This window comes from Saccopteryx leptura, chromosome 2 (assembly GCF_036850995.1).
Source record: "Saccopteryx leptura isolate mSacLep1 chromosome 2, mSacLep1_pri_phased_curated, whole genome shotgun sequence".
NCBI classification, from domain to species: Eukaryota; Metazoa; Chordata; class Mammalia; order Chiroptera; family Emballonuridae; genus Saccopteryx; species Saccopteryx leptura.
This window is the reverse complement of record NC_089504.1, coordinates 225,718,489-225,738,291: the sequence shown is the minus strand read 5'-3', so window position 1 is coordinate 225,738,291 and position 19,803 is coordinate 225,718,489. Positions and strand designations below refer to the sequence as shown.

Sequence of the window (19,803 nt, the reverse complement as noted above, 5' to 3'; positions counted from 1 at the left end):
TGACATAATTGGCAAGCTGTGCACATTTTGTTGCTTTTGTAACATTTGGAAATAGTATTTCTTTGGTTTGAAGAAAACCAAGCAGTCTTACTGTCAGAAGGAATAGCTGAGCTCCTTGAGAAAAATTAGCCGGAATTCCTGGGTTTCAGGAATGCATCGGCTGGAACGTGGAGCATTAGAAGCCAGCAGACATACCCAGATTGGCCCTGGCTGGTCTCTTCAGGGGATATCTTGGGCATTTATGTAAAATATGCATCCACAGCACACTCAGACCTGGGGACAAGTGGCGAATGACATTATCACCATCATGAAGATGAGCCTTCTTTGGGGAAATTTTATAGGAGGTAAAAGCAGACATTACCTGCTATTTGTCCAGAAGTCTTTGTCCGAAGGCCAAACCAAGGCTAACCTGGGAGCAATGCTCCTTGCTTTTGCCCTCTTTCGGGCATCCTCCCTCTGAACTTGGGACTCCCAATCACTTTCCTTCCCATGCCTTCTGCTCTCCTCGGGGAGTGACATTGACGTACCCCGTCATCGTCCTACCTGCTGTGTCTTATTGCCTGCCCAGCAGCCCTGTAGAGCAGGCCTGGGATGCCCATCTCACAGACGAGGGCACTGAGATCTGAAGAGGTTGCACTCAGTGTGCTCACACAGGCAGCTGCCCCGAGGGTTTCCAGAGCCTGGTTTCCTTCCATTGTAGCCTGCGGCCGCCACCACCCCTGTGGTCTGGCACTTTTTATCCTGGGCCAGCACGCTCTGCCGGGCCACACTGTCTGCCCACAGTGCCATTCCCACTCCCACACGCACCAGTGGGTGGGAACTTGCCTGTCTGTGAGCATTCTGCCAGGGCCTACCAGCCAATGCTGTTTCAGTCAGCAGCGAAGAGCAGTGACCAGTAGACCAGTGGATGAGACCCTAGTCCCTGCTGTCTCCTTAGTAATTTAGCTCACTTCAATTATAGCTTTTCAGTAGCAACATCTTAAAGAAATTATTCCTCCTAGGAGGACCAGAGGTCACGTGCAATGATGCCAACACTGTCACAAACTAGTCACTTGTGTTTGGAGGAAGTTGTTGGTACATCTCAAAGCCATGACAGCTTTCTGTTTAGCACAGGTACCTGCTGACCGAGTGCTGTAGTCGTCAGGCTTGGCCAGCAGCGGAAACCGGCAACTCCCCAATCTCAGTGGAATTACAGAATAAAGGGTTATTTCCTGCTCATGATGCGGTCTGGCATCATTAGAAAATGGAGGAGGCTGTGCTCCATGCCGTCATTCAGGGGCCCAGGTTTCTTCCATCTTGTGCCTCTGTCATCTTTTGCATCCTCAGGGTCTTTCCTTGTCCCTTGTACCTTCCACATGTGGCAGCAGACAGGGAGAGAGAGGGAGTGGAACGTCACACGGGCTCTCAATGGTCAGACTTGCAAGCGGCAAATGTCACTTCTGCCCTTTTTCCATTCACTGGCCAGATTACCCACTGGTTACTAAATTGCAAGGGGGACTGAAAAATGTGTTCCTACTGTAGGCTCAGAAAGAGGGTATCCTATCCTGTCTCTGCCCCATTGAGACCCTCGTGTCACTTCTGCCTTCTGCTGGTTGGTTTTGGGACCAGGATCTGAGCTAATTACTTGAGTAAGAGAAGGACTAACTACCCTTGGGCATCCCCACCTCTGTGATTCCTCCCAAATATCTAAGAAACAGGCTGAAGGCTGTTGCTCTCTTTATTATCAACCTTCAGGTTTAAATTTTCCTGCCAAACCTGGGACTAGAGAAAGGGTATAAGTTAAGGTCTAAGTTCACTTTTTGATCTCAATCCTCTTGTGTGCGGTGCCCAGTCAGGAGCCCTTTGTCTGCCATGGGGCCTGTCCCAAACCCCAGCAGCCCTGACTCACTGCTCTAAGCGCGTGGGCTGCCCCCTCCCCGGACCTTGCCAACTCTCTACACACTGACACAAAAGAATAAACACCCTTTTCTGGAAAAGAACTTCAAACATGTAGCAACACCTTTGAGTATTTGTGAATAAAAAGGGTGTAGTCTCTTATCTGAAGCATGAACTGGAGGGGAGGCACACCATTTTATTTATTTTTAAAGTGGTGGGGGGAGGCAAGGACAATAGAATTGAATTCCATTCTCTTCCCAGACGGAAGGTTGTGAAATGGGCCCCTGGTGATTCGGGGACACGGATGTGGGCTACGGGGCCGCTGACAGAGGCACTTGTATCCTGTGCTCAAGTGGCTCAGGCAGCATCAGCCCTCGGGAAACGGGGACTTTCATGGAGGGTCATGGCCTTAGAAAGGAAGAGGGGGCATTTCAGCCTGTTCGGCCTCTGCTAAATATTAGTAACCTTTTAAACCTTAATTATTGAGAAGAAGAAAAGAATGAGAGGAAGGGGAAGAAGGAGGAAGGGAGGAAGAGAGGGATGGAGGGAGGGAAGGAATTCCCTCTCTCTCCAAACTCAGCAGTGACATTTCTGGGCCACAAGGGTAATGACAGCATGGTGCTTGTTCCTGAGCTGACCATTTTATAAGCCAATGGTGCCGGGAGCAGATAGGGCCGCCTGGGATTATAACTTGGTATCTCTGTGCCAGGGATGGCTCTAGGTAAGATCAAGTTCCTCAAGATGTACCAGAGCTCAGACCTAAGGTCTTGTCAGAGACCCCACAGGGTTTCCTAGCCCCTTCTCCCATGAGCAGCAGGAAGGTGCCAGCTCTGAACCAGGGGGACCTGACCAGTACTTGACCTTGCTGGTACCTTGCTCTTGGACGTCCAGCCTCCAGCACTGTGAGAAGTGAACTTCTGTTGTTTAAAAGCTACCCAGGTCTGCGGCGTTGTGTTATGGCAGCTGAAATGGGCACAGACACGCAGTAATGTGGTTGTTCTACCCACACACTGGAAAATGCACATGTGTCCAATGGGGAAGCCAGACAGCATTGGACAGGGAGCCAGTCAGTGGTCGTGTGCCCCTTGTTCAAAGTCTGCTTGGGCATCAGGCTCTGACCTTCATCCTGGGAGACGCCTAATCCTGAGGTTATCACGCCTCTCTGCTCCAGGCTTGCTCATTCCCAGTGAGCCCCCCCCCCACACCTCTCAGACTCTCTCCTGCACCACCTCTTGGATGGTCCCACCATTTGCAATGTCTGTTCCTTGAAATCATTTGGGGCACCAGCTCCTGCCTCAGCAGCTGCTGGTGTGATTGCACCACTGTGACCCTGCTGGTCTCAGCAGACCTCTGTTCCCTGTCTCCTGTCCTGCCCTCCGTCTAGCTTGGAGCTCACTGTCCGTGGCTCAGGCTCTCTGTTGCCAACAGCCACCTTCCAGTGGGTCTGACCTCCACCCACAATCATACATGTAATTTACATATGACTGAGGGCTCATGGGCATGTGTATTTCTATGTACACACAGACAGACATGCATTGGCCTCTCCCAACTTTAACCCAGTCACAGGTATTTGAAAATTTCTCCTTGGACATCAGTTCTGACACATGCAGCCCTGCTGCTTCTCTGGGCGAGCCGGACGCGGGGCAGCTGCTTGCATGGCCGTTTGGTGGAGGTCTCTGTGTGTGTGGCCAGGGTTGCAGTGTGAGAGCCACGGCCCGGGCTCCAGGTGCCCGTGAGCGAGCCCCGGCTGTGTCGTCACCACACTCTGGAATCAGAAGTGGGCCTCCTCTGTACCAGGCCGCCTCGGTCCCTTTCTCTGTGACTTCCAGGGAAATCAAGGTAGCTGTATTGGGTGCCTTTGCCAAGAATTCTGGTTCTGAGAGGATTCAGAAACCTAACCCAGAGCAACTCGAGCACGCCCACCCGTGTGGGAACTGGGCAGTTCCGAACCGCCTTCCTCCCCGTCCTCCCCCCAAGAGGCCCGGGCTGCCAAATCAGCTCCCACACACCTCGCAGAAAAGTCCCTGGCTCCCCTCCCAGCGGCCTTGCACTTGACCTTCTGAGGTGTGACAAGGAGGAACGGAATCCACATTCAGGACAAACCTTCCTTCCTCCTCTCTGAGAAACAGCATGGCTGCCCATGCCGTCCAGGCCATCTGTCCACGGAGCTCCTCGGAGCCTGGCCCAGCACGCCTGGCCAGCCTGCTGGGGACACGGCTGGGCGCCAGGGTCGGAGCCTGTGTCAGATCCCGAGACTGCTGTGACAGGTGACCACAAAGTTGGGCGGTGAAGACAGCAACATTCATTCTCTCCCGGAAGCAGAGGCTTCAGGTTTGTGGTTGAGGTGTCGGCAGGGCCATGCTGCTCCTGGAGGCTCCAGGGGAGGACCCTCCCTGGCTTCTTCCAGCCCCCGATGATCCCTGGCTTACAGCTGCATCATCCTCCTCTACGTGCCATCTTCCCCATGTCTCTTCTCAGAAGGACATCGGTCATCCTGCATGAGAGGCCCACCCGGCTCCTGTAGTACTACATCTTAACTAATTACGCCTGCAGTGACTCTATTTCCAAATAAGGTTGCATTCTGAGGTGCCCAGTGAACATGAATTTGGGGGGACACTTTTTGACCCATACCAGTGCCCCCCATCTTTCTTGTCCCCTCTGTTCAGAATAGTCCCTTACCCCAAGCAGGGGTGGGGGCCTTGCTTTTATCTTCAGGGCTCAGGCAGGCCCACAGGTGTTCTCCTAAAATACAAAGGTGCCCCCCTTTGCAGAAGGGCCCGGCTCCGCGAGTGGAGCAGGCACCTTCGTGCCCTGGGGACACCCACGGGAACTTTTTCCTGCTTTGTAGAAATGCTTCAGGATGTCTTGGCTTCTGACCAATGCCTTAGTTCTTCCTGAAGGGTGAGAGCCCTCCCTCTCCCCTGAGCCTTCCAACAGGCCATCACAGACCAAGGTGTCTGTTCCAGACAGGAAAAGTGACATTTTCTCTCTCAGCCCAGCTCCAGGCATGGCTTGATGTCCTGTCCTCAGCCACATTCCCTTCGCAGGGACACTGAGGTCCTCCTGCTCCTGACTTGGGAAGGTGCGGTGAGTTCCTGGGCTCTGGTGACCTGGCTAAATATTTTCTAGGTTACTTAACCAAACTCCTGCAAAACCACACTGCCTATGCCTGCGACGGGGAGCATTTGAACCTCCAGTGTCCACGGCATTCCACCATCAGTGTCCAGTCAGCGGTTTATGGGCAGGACTACCAAACATGTAGCACCCAGCAGCCTACCGCCCAGAGGGAGGACAGCTTTACCTGTGTGGCACCCACCACCTTCCAGGTATTGTGTTCCATAGATGTTTGAAGATGATGAAATGGTTCTCTTTCTCTGTCTTTCTGTCTCTGTGTCGCTTTTGTGTACATCCTTGTGATTATTTAGTTCACTCAACCTGATCTCTGGGAATCCCAGTTTATACAGATCACCAGTGCTATAGGGGAGCTATTATTTGCTTCTCAAAAGGATGCTATACCAAAAACATCTAAAGAGAATTCTTACTTACCGGAGAGCTCCCTCGGCAGACTTGGGATATGACTGTGTCCACGGACAGACTCCTCCCTGCAGGGGAGCGAAGGACAGTAATGCTAGGCTGCAGCCTCTGGGCCCACAGCTCCCATCAGTGCCCCAGGGGACAGGGAAGGCTGTGGTTCTTTAGTGGACACCCCAAGGGTCTCTGCGAGGCAGACGTCTGAGTTCACAACCTCTGTCTTACCGAATGCACTCAAGGAGGGGAGATACCAATGAATGTCTCCAGTTGTAAATAATCATGTTATTCTTGTTTGGAGCTACTTTGAGTACTCTCTGTGCATTTGTTCTTCCATGGACAGTGCTGGGATTTTGGGAGCAGTGGTGTGAGGTAGGCTGAGTCATTCTTTTTGTGGTTGGCATTAGGGAAAGATTTGTTGTAGGAGGAGGTCACAACTAAGACTCTTTATAGCTTTCAGCTCCCCAAGCACGTTCTGCTCCACTGGCCCCTCAACATGGATAACTAGTTGGCCCATGTGGCGGAGGCACTTGGCCTTGGCTGTTGTTCGTGCGTCCAGAGTGCCATGTGAGTGGCTGAGGTCAGGGTGGTTGGAGCAGCTGGCATGTTAGGTGTCAGTCACAGGGGTATGGGTGAAGCTGCTTTTCCCAGCAGGACCAAGGAGACATGGAATGGGTTTTCACCTGGGTAGCTCTTCCCAGGGCCCCAAGAGAAGACACAAAAATAACACGACAACTTGAGGACATTTCCATGTCACAAACCATTTTTTGCTCTCATTCCAAGCATCATGGTATCTGGGCAGGGTAGGCAAGGGCGCTGGCTGAATAGCCAAACAGTGTGTTTGCGCGAGTGCCCTGGGCATAGTTTCCGTGTTGCTTCTGGAGGGGAGCAGTCTCTGTCCTGTGGGCTCCACCTACCCCTCTTCCCCCTTGGTGCCTCCCCAGGAGCCGTTTCCTCTTGGCCTGCCCCATTCCTCACCCAGCTGCCCTGCCCAGTTGTCCCAGTCACCCTGTCTGATGCCCTCCTGGTAGCCTATGCCAGCTTGGCAGGCAGCATGCCCACTTTGTCAAAGTAGGAACTCCTGGCACCTGAGCTCCAAAGCATGGCCATCACCCTCCCCCTCCAGCATGAGGAGGACAATGCCCCATAACCAGGCCAAGTGGGCATTTGCAAACACAGTTCTGATGTTAGTGGGGTGCATCTGCCAGAAACACCGCCGTGGTCCCTCATCCAGAAACCAGAGACCCCTGACTTTATGTCTTTAACCACATTTGGGAGCCGAAGTGAGGTGCTTCCTCAGAGGGAGGTTGCCTCACACTGGGAGGGAACAGGTTGATGTGCACACCGTAGCACCTGAGCTGACCCAGGTCGGGACTAAATGTCAACAGGAAGTCCCTTCTGCTTTTCTCAGCTGTCATGCAGTTTGGAAATGGCCCTGCCTTCAGTCTTGCTCTGGTTGTGATATAAGAGCCCTCAGAGAGCCAAGTCATCTCACAGTGGCCCTTGACCGTAACAGTGTACACCAGGGGTCCCCAAACTACGGCCCGCGGGCCACATGCGGCCCCCTTAGGCCATTTATCCGGCCCCCGCCGCACTTCTGGAAGGGTACCTCTTTCATTGGTGGTCAGTGAGAGGAGCATAGTTCCCATTGAAATATTTGTCAGTTTGTTGATTTAAGTTTACTTGTTCTTTATTTTAAATATTGTATTTGTTCCCGTTTTGTTTTTTTACTTTAAGATATGTGCAGTGTGCATAGGAATTTGTTCATAGTTTTTTTTATAGTCCGGCCCTCCAACAGTCTGAGGGACAGTGAACTGGCCCCCTGTGTAAAAAGTTTGGGGACCCCTGGTGTACACTGTCACCTGTGGGTCCTCGCAGTCTCTCTGGGCATTTTTTCTGGTTTCATCCATACAAGCTGGGGCCCTGAGGTGGCAGGTGAGGCCTGCCAGGCCAGTGTCCTTCATGGAGCCACTATGAGAACATGATAGCCCAACAGGAACAAGTGGATCCTTTGGAACTGTCCCTGGTGTCCTGTTGTCATGGGCAGGGCTTGGGGTCTGGGAAGTGGGAGACCAGCAGCGAGCCGCTGGGCCTTCCTGGATCCCAATGCCGGGGCTTCGTGCGTGCCGCAGAGCAGCGTGTCACCCACCTGGGCAGTCAGGAGGAGTGCTGGAGGGGAAGCCTAGTGCCGCATTCACTCGGCAGAGCCTGTGTGTTGCACCAGGAGCCTGCTCCTCGGGAGAAGTGGGGCCATGCCCTCGGGGCGGCCTGTGCCCTCGGGGCGGCCTGTGCCCTCGGGGTGGCCTGTGCCCTCGGGGCGGCCTGTGTCCTGGGGTGGCCTGTGCCCTCGGGGCGGCCTGTGCCCTTGGGGCGGCCTGTGCCCTCGGGGTGGCCTGTGCCCTCGGGGTGGCAAGCACAGGAACCCACTTTTCATTTTCACCTGTTGGCCTGGATTTGGGTTTGGGTCTCTGAGGCATCCCCATATGCGGAGCACTCTGTCCTGTGTCTGCAGGATGAGGAGTTGTGACTGGGGGTTCTGGTCCCTACAGAGCTCATGCAGCCCTAAGGCAGGGGCCGCTCCCAGAAGGGGACCTCTGAGTCCCCCCAGTGCACACACTGGTCTCCCTCCCACCCCCTGCAGCCTCTGCGCTGCAGCACTTTGGCCTAAACTGTGAGTAGGGGTTCCCGTCAAAGTGAAGGGTGGCTGTTGTTCTGACGGGTGAGCACATCAGGCTTCTTCTCCTGGGGAGGACGGGAGCCAGGGCTGACCTAGCCACCGGGAGCGTGTGCTGTCCTTTTGGGCACGTGGTGGTGGGAGGTCTGCTGTGCGAGCCTGGGCGCCTTCCCTGTCAGAGCGCAGCGCAGCCCCGGTGTGGAGTCCTGTGGCCGCTTTGTGTGGTTCACAAGCCTGTCCCTTTTCTCCCCTTCTTCTAGAAGGTGCTGGACGAGTGCCAGAACCAGCGGGCCTGCCACCTCCTGGTCAACAGCCGTGTGTTTGGACCTGACCTTTGTCCAGGAAGCAGTAAATACCTCCTGGTCTCCTTTAAGTGCCAGCCTAGTAAGTAGACTGCTGCGGGGACAGTGCGGCTAGGGTGCGGGCCCCTGTGTCACTCACACCCCCAATGAAAGCTCTCTGCCAGTCGGCACTGGTCCAACATTGAAACACTTGTGGACAGGAGTGTGCGGAACCTGTCCTTTCCAGGTGTTTCAGTGGATTTGCGTGCATGTGAGTGCGTGTGTACTCACACACGTGCACATCACTGTGCATTCTTACAAGTGCCTGAATTTTAGAAACTCTTCCTACTGTGTAAAACTCAGTCATCCTGATGCTGAAGGTATCAGGGGGCCCAAGTGGGACCAGTGTTCCTTGTTAGAAAGTCCTACTCTGAAGCCCACCTGAAGAGTGGCCTGTTTTTCCCAGAGGCCCAGGGGCATGGCTGCTGCCCAAGTCCACGGTTCCAGATTTCTGTGACCTGGTTGCTCCCCACTTCTGTGTGCAGCAGGTGCTCCCATCACAGGGTCTGTCCCTAAGAGGAACTGGCTGGAGAGCCACTGTTGTGCCTCTCCCAGCTCTGCCCTGTGCTGGAAGGAGTCCCACCTAGGAAACGGGCAGATGCTGGCAATCAGGGTTTGTGTGCATGCCTGTGTTTTGGAGAACTATTCTACCAGCAGTTCTCACTAGAACTTCTCTTCCCTGAGCGTGCTCCTTGCTTCACCTCCTCCCTACATCTCACCCCTTTAGAGAGTTTTGGTCTCAGTGAGGCTTCAGCTCTAGGTGGCTCCGGGTTCACTTTCCTGTCTGCTGTGTGGCTGCTGTGTGACCTTGGACAGTGGAGGGACACGTCCTCACGCCCCGTAACTCAAGTGTGAAATGAAGATTGTGCACCATCTGCAATAGGACTGTTGTCCAGACTAAAAATACTAAGCATGTGTGACATGCTTAGCACAGGACCTGTCATGGAGCTGAGTTCAGGCATTGATGGCCATTATTTCAACCATCTGAGTAAAGTAATTCTTGCTAAAATGTGAATGACTGACAGGCAGTGATATACTGATGATTGGGAGAGTGGGGTGTGGTCTGCCCTGGGTGCAGGCAACAGCAGGGTGCACTGTCAGACTGTGGAGAACTTTAAAGCACTCTACAAGTGACTGAATGTTTGCCTGCATGTTCCTGTCACAGTGCGCTGGCAGCTGCCAATAATAACATTCCCCTCATGGCAGGTCACTGCTGCCGTGCGTTACTAAAGAAGGGTGCACCACGCTCCCTGCCTTCTCATTGGTGGAATCTGCGTGGAGGGTTTGTTGCCATTGTCCTTTCAACAGGGTGGTGGTTTCTGCCTTCTCCCTAGCTCCTGTCACTCACCCATCTATACCCACGCTGGTGGCGGTTGGCGCCCCACTTCTGGAAGGCTGCCTTCACCTCTTCTAGCCTGAGGCCACAGAGCCCTCTAGTTCTCTAAGCGCTGAAACAAGCTCTAGTTCTCTAAGAAAAACAGGAATCCTGTCAGGAGTCCGATTGCTTTTAGAACCCAGAAATGTCCCTTAGTGACCCAACATGACAGGACAGTAGCCCCGAGACCATAACAGGACACCCACGGGCCCCTCCTTTCCAGGAGATGACTTGCCCACAATCTGGGGGTGAATCTTTGTGGCTTTGCTCGTGGGTGTCATGTTACCCTGGGTGCGTCTGGCTGGCATCAGGCTGCCATTCACGAATGGGCTCTAACCCTTCAGAGATTGGAGGCTAACCGATGCGTGGCATGACATATGTCGAGAAAAGAAAACTCTTATAATTTAAAACATTGTGAAAGAGAGAGGAAGAAAAAAGGAAGGGAGAAAGAGTGAGAGAGAAACCATTGCTGTTTAGAAGTTTCCAGTTTGCTGAGATAAGGCTTGATTTTCGCCCTGCCTTCTCCTGCCCTCCTTTCTGGCGAGCTCTGCCCCTGGAAGGCATTCTTGACATTTTTGGGTATTCTCCTACTGGGGCAGGCGGGTGAGCTCTGTCAGTCTGCCTCCCCGAGCCCTGAGTTCTGCATCAAAGCCATCTTTCCATCCGGGCCTTTGAAGTCGGGCAGTATTTCGGTGTTGGTGGGATCTGGCGTTTGCTTGTAAGAAGCACCAAGGAACTAACTCCTCCCTGGGCAGATAGCACTCACCCAGATCAACCCTCCTGTGTCAGGGTCAGACTCGGTCTTCTTTTTATTTAGAAAAAGAAAACAAGACTTTTTTCTTGGCTCTGGGTGTAACCTGTTATGTTAAGATTCCAGTGAGCGGGTGAAGGGCCTTCTCAATGTGTGCTGAGTCACCTCTCCTGGTTCCTCGGTGTCCCATCACCAGCGAGGAGGGGACTTGTGAGCCCCTGCAACCTGCTTTCTGCTCCTCACATTGCTCAAGGGACCCATTGTTGCGTATTAAAGAGCAAGGCCAAGGATTACCAGCACTAGAGCCGAGGGTGACCTGGGGACCCTGAAACATCTTCCTCCAGGCAGCCACCCAGAAGTTTGGCCTCTTTGCTCCTTCTCTGTTTAGGGGGAGAAAGGCAGGGAACTTGACAGGTTACAGAAAGGTGGAATTGATGTTTTGGAAATTATTTGCATTCATATTTTCAGTCTGGGCTTTAGCTTCATCAATTCCAGGACACGGAGGTCCCACAGCCACCGTTGCCCCAGTGTTCACCGCTCACACCTTCTGTAAGGCTTCTGGTGGGGGAGGGAGCTCTCATATTGGTTTGATTGCAACCCAGCCTACGTTTGGGCTCAATAAAATATTCACAACTGAGAAAGAAATTCGTTATTAAAACAATGTTTAGCCTTACCTCATGTGACACGCTTTGATACTTTCTGGGGCATTCGTTATGTTTTAAAATTGCCGGTCACCATTAAGTCAACTTTGTGAGTGGTTTGTGGGCCGCTGGGGGATGCAAAGCTTTGCTCGAAGGTGTGTTGGGGACCTACGTGGGCCCGCAGCGGCCTAGGACAGTGCTCGCCGACCCCTTCCAAGGGAAGCTGATGGTGCTGTCAATTTTGTTTCTACTTCAGATGAATTGAAAAACAAAACCGTGTGTGAGGACCAGGAGCTGAAACTTCACTGCCACGAGTCCAAGTTCCTCAACATCTACTTCGCCTCCTACGGCCGGAGAACCCAGGACAGGGACGTGTGCGCTGCAGAGGCACAGCGGCTGCCCGCCTTCGGTAGGGATCCTTATGCAGCTGTCGTCGTCGAGGGCTGGCTCCCCAGAAGGGGCCCTCGCTGGGTTAGAGGGAAAGTCAAGTCAGGGAGGAACCACCCTCCACGTGGGGCCTCATGCTGCCCCCCATTTCTGCGTCTATCCATCGTCCAGCCATCCCACACTGAGTAGATATTGATCACCTGCTGCTGCAAGGCCCTGTGCTGGGCATGGGGCATATCCCGTGACCAACACAGAGTCCAGCAGAGCTGACCTCCTAGCTGTGGACGAGGAGGCAGTGAGAAAACAGACAATTAATGGACTAATTGGTCACATTTCAGATGCAAGTAAGCGGTCAGAAGAACAGCACCTGGGGGTGATGGAGGGCTGCAGGGAGGCTCAGGTTTAGGGAGTGATGGGCATGCTGAGCAGAGGCTTGAAGGAGGGGAACCTGCAGATACTTACGGAAGGTGTCTGGGCGGTGGGCAGAGCCAGCGAGGGCCCCGGGGTTGAGTTCAGTGTGGGGAAGAGCCCAGCATGTCTTTCTTAGAAGTCTGCAAATTGGAGCTGAGAGATGGAGGCCAGGATACAGGCCTGAAAGAAAGCTCATCCCGTCACAGCCACTCCGTGTGTTATTCGTCAGGGCTCCGCAGAGAAAAAGAGCCAACAGGAGATGAGGAAAGAGAGTCTGATCTCAAGGGATTGGTTGTGGTGGCTGCAGGGAAGGCTGGGAGTCAGGAAACTCAGGGAAGAGACAAGGCTCAATTTCGAGTCTGAACTTCGCAGAACAGGAGGCTGGAGACCCCAGGCAGAATTTTTGTTTGTAGCCTCGAGAGAAAAATCTCAGTCTTTGCTCTCGAGACCTGCGACTGATTGGTTGAGGCCCCCCACATGACGGACGGTAGTCTCTGCTTTACTGAAAATCTGCTGATTTAAAGGTTAGTCATGTCTTGAAAAATACCTTTGCAACAGCATCCAGACTGGTGTTTGACGAAACGGCTGGGCACGAGCCTGATTTTATTGACACATAAAATGAAGCGTCACACCCCCTGACCTGTGGTGGTGAAACACCCTGATGTTTGCCTGCTTCTCAGTAGATAGCCAGGGAGAAGGGCCCTGCAGGGAAACAGCTCAGGGCTTCCGGCTTTATTGTCAACATCTAACGTGAGCTTCTTAATGTGATACATTGTAACAATTAATTCGAGGATCACAAGTAAAATGAAACATTAGTTTCAAAAAGAAATTCGTGCATAAGTAATATCTTAGATCTGAAGAAAAGAACCTAAGATGACCTTGCCACACAGGCAGACCCCCAGCGAGACACAAGAGAGAACAGGAAAGCATTTCAGGAGGCACATGAGCCACCAAGGCCCCTCGGCCAGGGTTCTGGGAAGGAAGGCCTTCTGTAAAGAAGACGGAGTCTTTTGGAGGCAGACTACACACAGAGGCCAAAGCGGGCACCCTGCCACTCTGCGTTAGATCTGGGGGAGAGGGCTCTGTCTTAGCAGGTTCTGCTGCTTGGTGGGACAGAGAGGCACTTGTCTCCAATGGCACCACCCTCTGCCCTGTTCCCCCACCAAGTGGCCTGTGAGTCTTGAAACTTCCTTCTCCCTCTTGTGTGACATGTGTGTTCAAAACGTCTCCATCCCCTCCACCCTTGTTCCTACTACTGTGTTAGGTCCAGGGAACATTACCTGGGCATCGCAAGAGGCTCCCTGCTCCAAGGTTTGACTGTGTCCCCAGGGTGCCTAGAGGCACGTCTGCTCACGGCCCTCCTGACCACCCTGCAGGGACTCCCCGTGTTATCTGGTCTCTTCAGCTGGATAAAGCACCCTTGGTGGTCTGACCTCTTTCTGCAAAAAGGGCCTCCATTCCTTAGTATTGGGATGAGGCCCCCATTTCTCACGCTTGCTGAGTCAAACAGCCAGATTGCATTTTGGCAGGTGGCAGCAGGTAACACCTGTTTTACCTCTTCGTTTGAGTGGATGAATTCGGTCAGCAAGTAGGTCCACCTGCAGGTGGAACAGTTTACTTTCGGCAGTAGCTGCCTTACGTCCCTGGGAAGTTGGGTGGGATTCAGTTTAAAGGGAATTCAGCCAGAGAAATGCGATCAGACACCCTGGCTAAAGAGCAGGTTTGCATAGAGTTCAGGGACCCTTGGGTCAGCCAGCTCCTCTAACTCCATGAAGAACCCTTTGGATGCACGAAAGGTCTGTGCTTTGTAAGTGGAAGACTGTGCCCTTGCTTTGCTGTTCAGTTTTACATCCTTCTTCACCTCCCTGCCCCACACATCCCACCACCACCATTCACAGTCAAGTGCTTCTATCCCTCACTCTTGAGTATACATGAGGGTAGGGATCAAACTCCTCACTGCACTTATGAGCCACTGCCAAAGGGCCAGAACACTTGGGTCCTGTGTTGTGTACTGGAAGAGGTTCAAAGGGAATATGGAAGGGACTTGAGGGTACCCAGCTAACTTGGTTGTCCTAAGGGTGCTCAACTCTTGTAGTCACCCTGAGGGTGCCCAGTTCCTCTGCCGTTCTGAGGGTATCTGGCTCATCTGTAGTCCTGAGGGTGCCCAGTTTCCCTGCTTGCTCTGAGGGTGCCCAATTCACCTGGTCATGCTGAGGATGCCCAGTTCCCCTGCTCATCCTGAGGGTGCCCGGTTCGTCTCACCCCCCAGTTAAACTCCCATGGAAGCATCCATTCCAGTCTCACCTGTCAGGTTAAGCTGAAGGGCAGATGTGCATGTGTACAGAAATACCACCATTGGCTGCCCATGCTGATATGTCTCCTTGATCTAACTGAATGCTAAGGAGTTGTTCACTGTTTGGCCCAGTAACTGTGCATGAAGCTTTTACATTGTATTTGATTTGCCCCACAAACTCATCAGCTTATTCTTCCTGTATAAAAACATTTCAGTATTACCCACCTTAAATAGCACATTCTTTTGACACCCTGTCTCCCACCGGCTACCCATCCACGCCCTCTGCAAGTCCAATGACTCTGCCCTGACCAAGGGTCTCAAATCCAGCCACGCTGCTTTTAGCCCACTGGGGACGTCTCACCCAGCACCTCCTGACTGGTCTCTGATCTCCCCTCTCCCCTATTTCCTCCCCTCCCTTTGTCCTTTGATCCCTTGCAGCCAATGAGATTTTATTTAAATTAAATAGGATCACATCACCCTTTGAGTAGTACGAACGTTCATGTACATCCTCATGCCTCCTGACCATCCAGAGTATGATCGATTTATTTTAAAAATGTGTAAGGCAACATTAAAAAAAGGCAAATGTATGTTCTTCTTGTTTCCATAAATTGGTAATCAAACAAACATGATTTTAAGTTAATAAAACTGGAACTGGCCTGACCAGGCGGTGGTGCAGTAGATAGAGAGTCGGATTGGGACATGGAAGACCCAGGTTCAAGACCCCGAGGTTGCCAGCTTGAGCGTGGGCTCATCTGGTTTGAGCAAAGCTCACCAGCTTGGACCCAAGGTCGCTGGCTTGAACAAGGGGTTACTCAGTCTGATGTAGCCCCACGATCAAGGCACATATGAGAAAGCACTCAATGAACAACTAAAGAGCCACAGTGAAAAACTGATGATTGATGCTTCTCATCTCTCTCTGTTCCTGTCTGTCTGTCCCTATCTATCCCTCTCTCTGACTCTCTCTCTGTCTCTGTAAAAAAAACCCCACAAAAAACTGAAACTAATTTCATTAAAAAAAAAAAAAAAAAAAAAACCCTCACTCCCAGGGGTCAGCAAGCATGAAACAAACTCACCACTCAAAGGGTTAAAGCTCTCCATTTTGCTTCCTGTAATTAAAATAAATCCAGTCTCCCAGCTACAGTCTGGCCTCTCTCTCTCCTCCCCTTACTGCCTCTAGAGTAGTCCACACTTGTCTGTCCCCCAGCGCCTTGGCACAATCTCTTCTTTTGACCTGGAATGTTCTCTGCCCACGTCTTTGCGTGGCCAGCTTCATCACTCTGTCTCATCATTTGGGAATTAACCCAGATATTGTCTCAGAGAGGTTTCCCTGTGTAAGGTATTTTCCCTGCCGAGGAAGAAAAAAGGGCATAGCCACCAAATGTGGAACAGCAAAAGCTTTATTTAGTAGAGCGCATCTTGGACGAGGTTCTCTGGTCTGCAAAACGGGCCACAGAAGTTGCACCACCTCCCCTGTTTGGGGGTAATTTATAGCGTTGGTAGGGTGGTCAGGTTGATATGACGTGGCGAAATTTCATTGGCTGACAGACAGTCGTTCTTTTTCAAAGGGCTCCTGGGAAGTTTCTTTTGGTGTTCACGGGTGTGGGTAGTTCCAGCCAAAGTTCCTGGGCCTGGTTCCTCACGTGACCTTCCCCCATTGCCAACTGACCTCACATTCTGACCTTTTATGTTAGATAGGGGCGCCGCTATTCATCTGGCTACTTCCTGCTGGTTAGAGGCGTCGGGGGAAAGGGAGGGCAGAAGGTGGTGGCTCTGAGGGGAGTCGCGTATATGGGTGTAGGAGCATCTGGTTGACCGTGACTTGAGAAACCTCGCGGATGCGGCCCTGTAAGAATCTAAAAAAGAGGAGCAAATATGAGTAATTTGCTGATAATTAGAAGAGGAACTAGGATAGGGGCAGCCAAGGTGAGGATGGGTGGCTGCCACCAGCAGTTAAGCGGGTTGTAGGAGAGATCCTTGCGCAGTTTCTCTTACAGACGGTTGAAGACATTGATGTTTTTAACGAGATTGGAGGCAGCGGTGTCTGCTGTCTCTCTCGAGAGGTGGGAAAGGCTTCTATCCACCCTGAAAAGATATCAACAAAAGCTAAGAGATAACAGTTTTTTGTGAGGGAGCATATGAGTGAAGTCAATTTGCCAATCCTGGCCTGGCACATGTCCCCTCAGCTGATGAGTGGGGAAGCGGGGGCGGAGTCCCCCTTGTGTAGAGGCTTTCGAACAGACAGTGCATGCTGTGTGTACCTTTTCAATAGTCTGCGGGAGGCCTGGGAAGAAAAACAGTGGTTGCAAGAATGATGGTGAGCTTTTGGCCCTATATGTAAGGAACAGTGGATATCAGAAAGGAGAGTTTCAGCCTGTGCTTTTGGTAAGGCAATTCTATCTCCGAGAAATATCCATCCCTGGTTGCACATGTCCCCACCCTTTCTGAGGAGGGCCTGTTCTTCCTCAGGAGTGTAGGAAGATTTCAAGGAGGTGGAGAGAAATATGAGAGGAGTGGGGGAGGCTCCCAGGGTGAGGTTTCGAGCCCGTCATGTCAGCCCAAGCATTTCCCAAGGCCACTGGATCCTGAGAGGTTTGATGGCCCCTACAATGTATCACGGCCACCTCAGTGGGAAGCTGTAATGCCTGCAAGAGTTTAGAAATGAGGGTAGCATTGATTATGGGGAAGCCCTTGGTGGTGAGGAAGCCCCCTTTCCTTCCAGAGGGCATAACTAAGGAGTACGAAAAGGGGATTCCATCCAAACTGCATGTCAGGAGTGGCGTGCAAAGAGGAAAAGAAGGGGTCCCATCCACTCCCATAACCGAGATCTGTGAGGGAACTAGAGGTCCAGAGTGTGATGGCAAAACAGAGAAGGCAGCTCCCCGTGTCCACAAGAAATGAGATGGACTTACCCGCTACCTGCAGTATTACCCTGGGCGTGGCGAGGGTGATGGGGGTCTTCGAGTCCGGGCCGCATCAGTCGTCCATGAGGCCTAGGAGTTTGAGCAATGGGCCCACCTGGCTGGCTTGGCCTCCCGTTTGGATGGCTTGTCCTCCACGTAGAGGCGCTAAGGAAGAGCCTGTTGCCCAAAAGGGGGCAATCGCTCCGCCAGTAACCGGGCTGCTTGCAGTTAGGGCAGGGCTCAGTGGGTGGCCTCAGGCAGGGGCACTCCCGGGACCAGTGACCCTCCTTGCCACATTTAAAGCAAGCTCCTGGTGGGATTCCTCTTTGTGGCCCGGACTTGGGTCGGGCACCTCCTATGCCTTGCCCCTGTTGCTCTGCCGGCCTCAGGGCTACCACAATAGCCTGGGTTTGGAGTGTCACCTTCTGCTGCATGCGGGCCTGGCGAGCAGCCTCGGCCTTTTCCTACTAGCCGCAAACATTAAAAACTTTAAATGCCATGTTCATCAGGTCTCGGATAGGGGGTTGGGGGTTGAGAATAAGAGGAGGGGGGGCTCATGGGGAGCCCAGCACCCAGATCCAGCCGGAAATGCTGGAGCCAGAGGCAGGACAAGGCCAGGCCTTCCTGCAAGATGATCAGGGTTGGGCCATGGGGTCAGGAGCCCTGCAAACAGGCATGAGGGCCAATGGCCAGCAGAGGAGGGCCTGATGGGGGAGGGGCTTAAGAACTCAGTGGAATAGGGAGGGGCTTCCTGGCCAGCAGGGGAGGGGGCTTCCTGGAGGGAAGAGACCCAAGTGGAAGAGGTCCGCAGAGAGACCAGAGAGGGGTCCCAAGAGAGGGGTGTCCCCAGGGAGTTGGACAGGAGGGGGAGAGAGTTGGAGGTCAGTGAAGGAGGAAAGATCAGGAGTGGAGGGTTTAGGTGAGGTTTCTCTGGCCAAAAAGGGCCTGCGCTGTGGAGCAGGTGGCACAGAGATTAGGACAGGAGCGCAAATACTAGAAGCCCTGAATGTAAGGGATCTCCAACCAGTTCCCAGTTCTTTGGCAGTAGTTAAATTGGTGAGGGTGTTAAAATCGAAAGTACCTTCAGGAGGCCACCTGGTTCGATTATCCAGTGGGTATCGTGGCCTGGCCATGATGGAGAAGAAGATCAGTTTCTTCTTCTTTAGGGAGGGAGAGATTCCAGATAAGGCACTCTAGGAGTATTTTTTGAGTCAAGTTTAGATTCCTGTGCCCCCAGGGCCGCCCTCAGTCTTGGAAGTGATCAGAGATGGGAATTGGTGTCCCGCAACTCAACCTCTGGTCACCAGATGGTTAGGTAGAGTGAGTGTGTCCAGGATGTCTCCACGGGCACACACGCACTTGGAACAGATAAGAGGTCCCTGACGCAGCTGTGATTACGGACAGGGAGTCTCGATGGAAAGAACTGAGGGGAGGCGGGAGGTAGGGGACTTACCGCACCATGTGCCAAAGTGGGTGGGAGGTTGGAAATCCTGGTTCTTCCTTGGAAGGGAAGGGGAGAGGAGCGGTCCCTTGTGGACTTCAAGCTCCTCCCAGGTTTTGGCACCAAATGTAAAATATTTTACCCACTGAGGAAGAAAGAAGGAAGGGCATAGCCACCAAGTGTGGAACAGCAAAAGCTTTATTTAGTAGAGTGTATCCCGGACAAAGTTCTCTAGTCCGCAAAATGGGCCACAGAAGTCACACCGCCTCCCCTGTTTGGGGGTAATTTATAGCATTGGTATGGTGGTTAGGTTGATATGATGTGGCAAAATTTCATTGGCTGACAGTCGTTCTTTTTCAAAGGGCTCCTGGGAAGTTTCTTTTGGCATTCATGGATGTGGGCGGTTCCAGCCAAAGTTCCTGGGCCTGGTTCCTCACGTGACCTTCCCCCATTGCCAACTGACCTCACACCCTGCCAGCTCAGTACCTCAAGCCTACAGTTTCTCTCTCTAGCTGTCTGTCTCTCATTCAGTTGTCTTCATAAGATAGAAATAGTCACCTTTGTGTGTATGGCTTATCTCCCCCAGGAGAAGGTAAGCACTGCAGAGATGGCATCGGTTTCCTTTCTGCAGATTTCCTGGCAACAAGATCAGTGCCTGGCTCAGAGCAGGTGCCCACGTGCATGTCAGATACATGGATGAATGAGAGCCCCTCCTGAGAGAGACGCCCAGCTGGGCTCCTGCGGAGGATAGTTGCTGGCCCAGAATGTGGGCCTGGTGTCGTCACAGCTTCCCGCCCCTCATGAGATGCTGGAAATCCATTTTTGTTTTATTTTCATGTGAAATGTTCCAACTTTCAAAATACCATGTGAGCCAAAGAAAACATGTTTCCAGGCCACATCCGGGCCACAGGCTGCCAGCCTGGGTGATCTCTGCTCTGAATTCCCATTATTACTGCAGCCCAGCCCCATGGCTTTGAGGATGGGAATGAGGCTATCAATTCCTAATCTTAGAAGCATGAGCTTGGCAGGATAATTGCCTAAGGGCCAAGAGGTCAGTCTTACCACGGTCCTCAGAAAGGTCATGTGAGCTTTTCCTTCTGCAGAGCTCATGACCGGGCAGCTGGCTCTTCCCAAAGCAAGTGATGCCAAAGAACAGGTGGAAGCTACACACTGTCCCCTCTGCCGT

General features: G+C 52.6%; 1 protein-coding gene across 4 annotated transcripts in view; it reads left to right on the top strand.

Moving 5' to 3' along the window:
• EVA1C (eva-1 homolog C) overlaps positions 1 to 19,803 on the top strand; it is a 58,980-nt gene that overhangs the window by 21,498 nt on the left and 17,679 nt on the right. For 2 of the 4 annotated variants that reach the window (XM_066370344.1, XM_066370346.1), the window contains exons 2-4: positions 5,005 to 5,201; positions 8,338 to 8,461; positions 11,442 to 11,594. In XM_066370344.1, the coding sequence (XP_066226441.1) occupies positions 5,005 to 5,201; positions 8,338 to 8,461; positions 11,442 to 11,594 (474 nt within the window). The remainder of the gene's footprint in view (positions 1 to 5,004; positions 5,202 to 8,337; positions 8,462 to 11,441; positions 11,595 to 19,803) is intronic. The other 2 variants (XM_066370345.1, XM_066370347.1) reach the window with 2 other exon arrangements.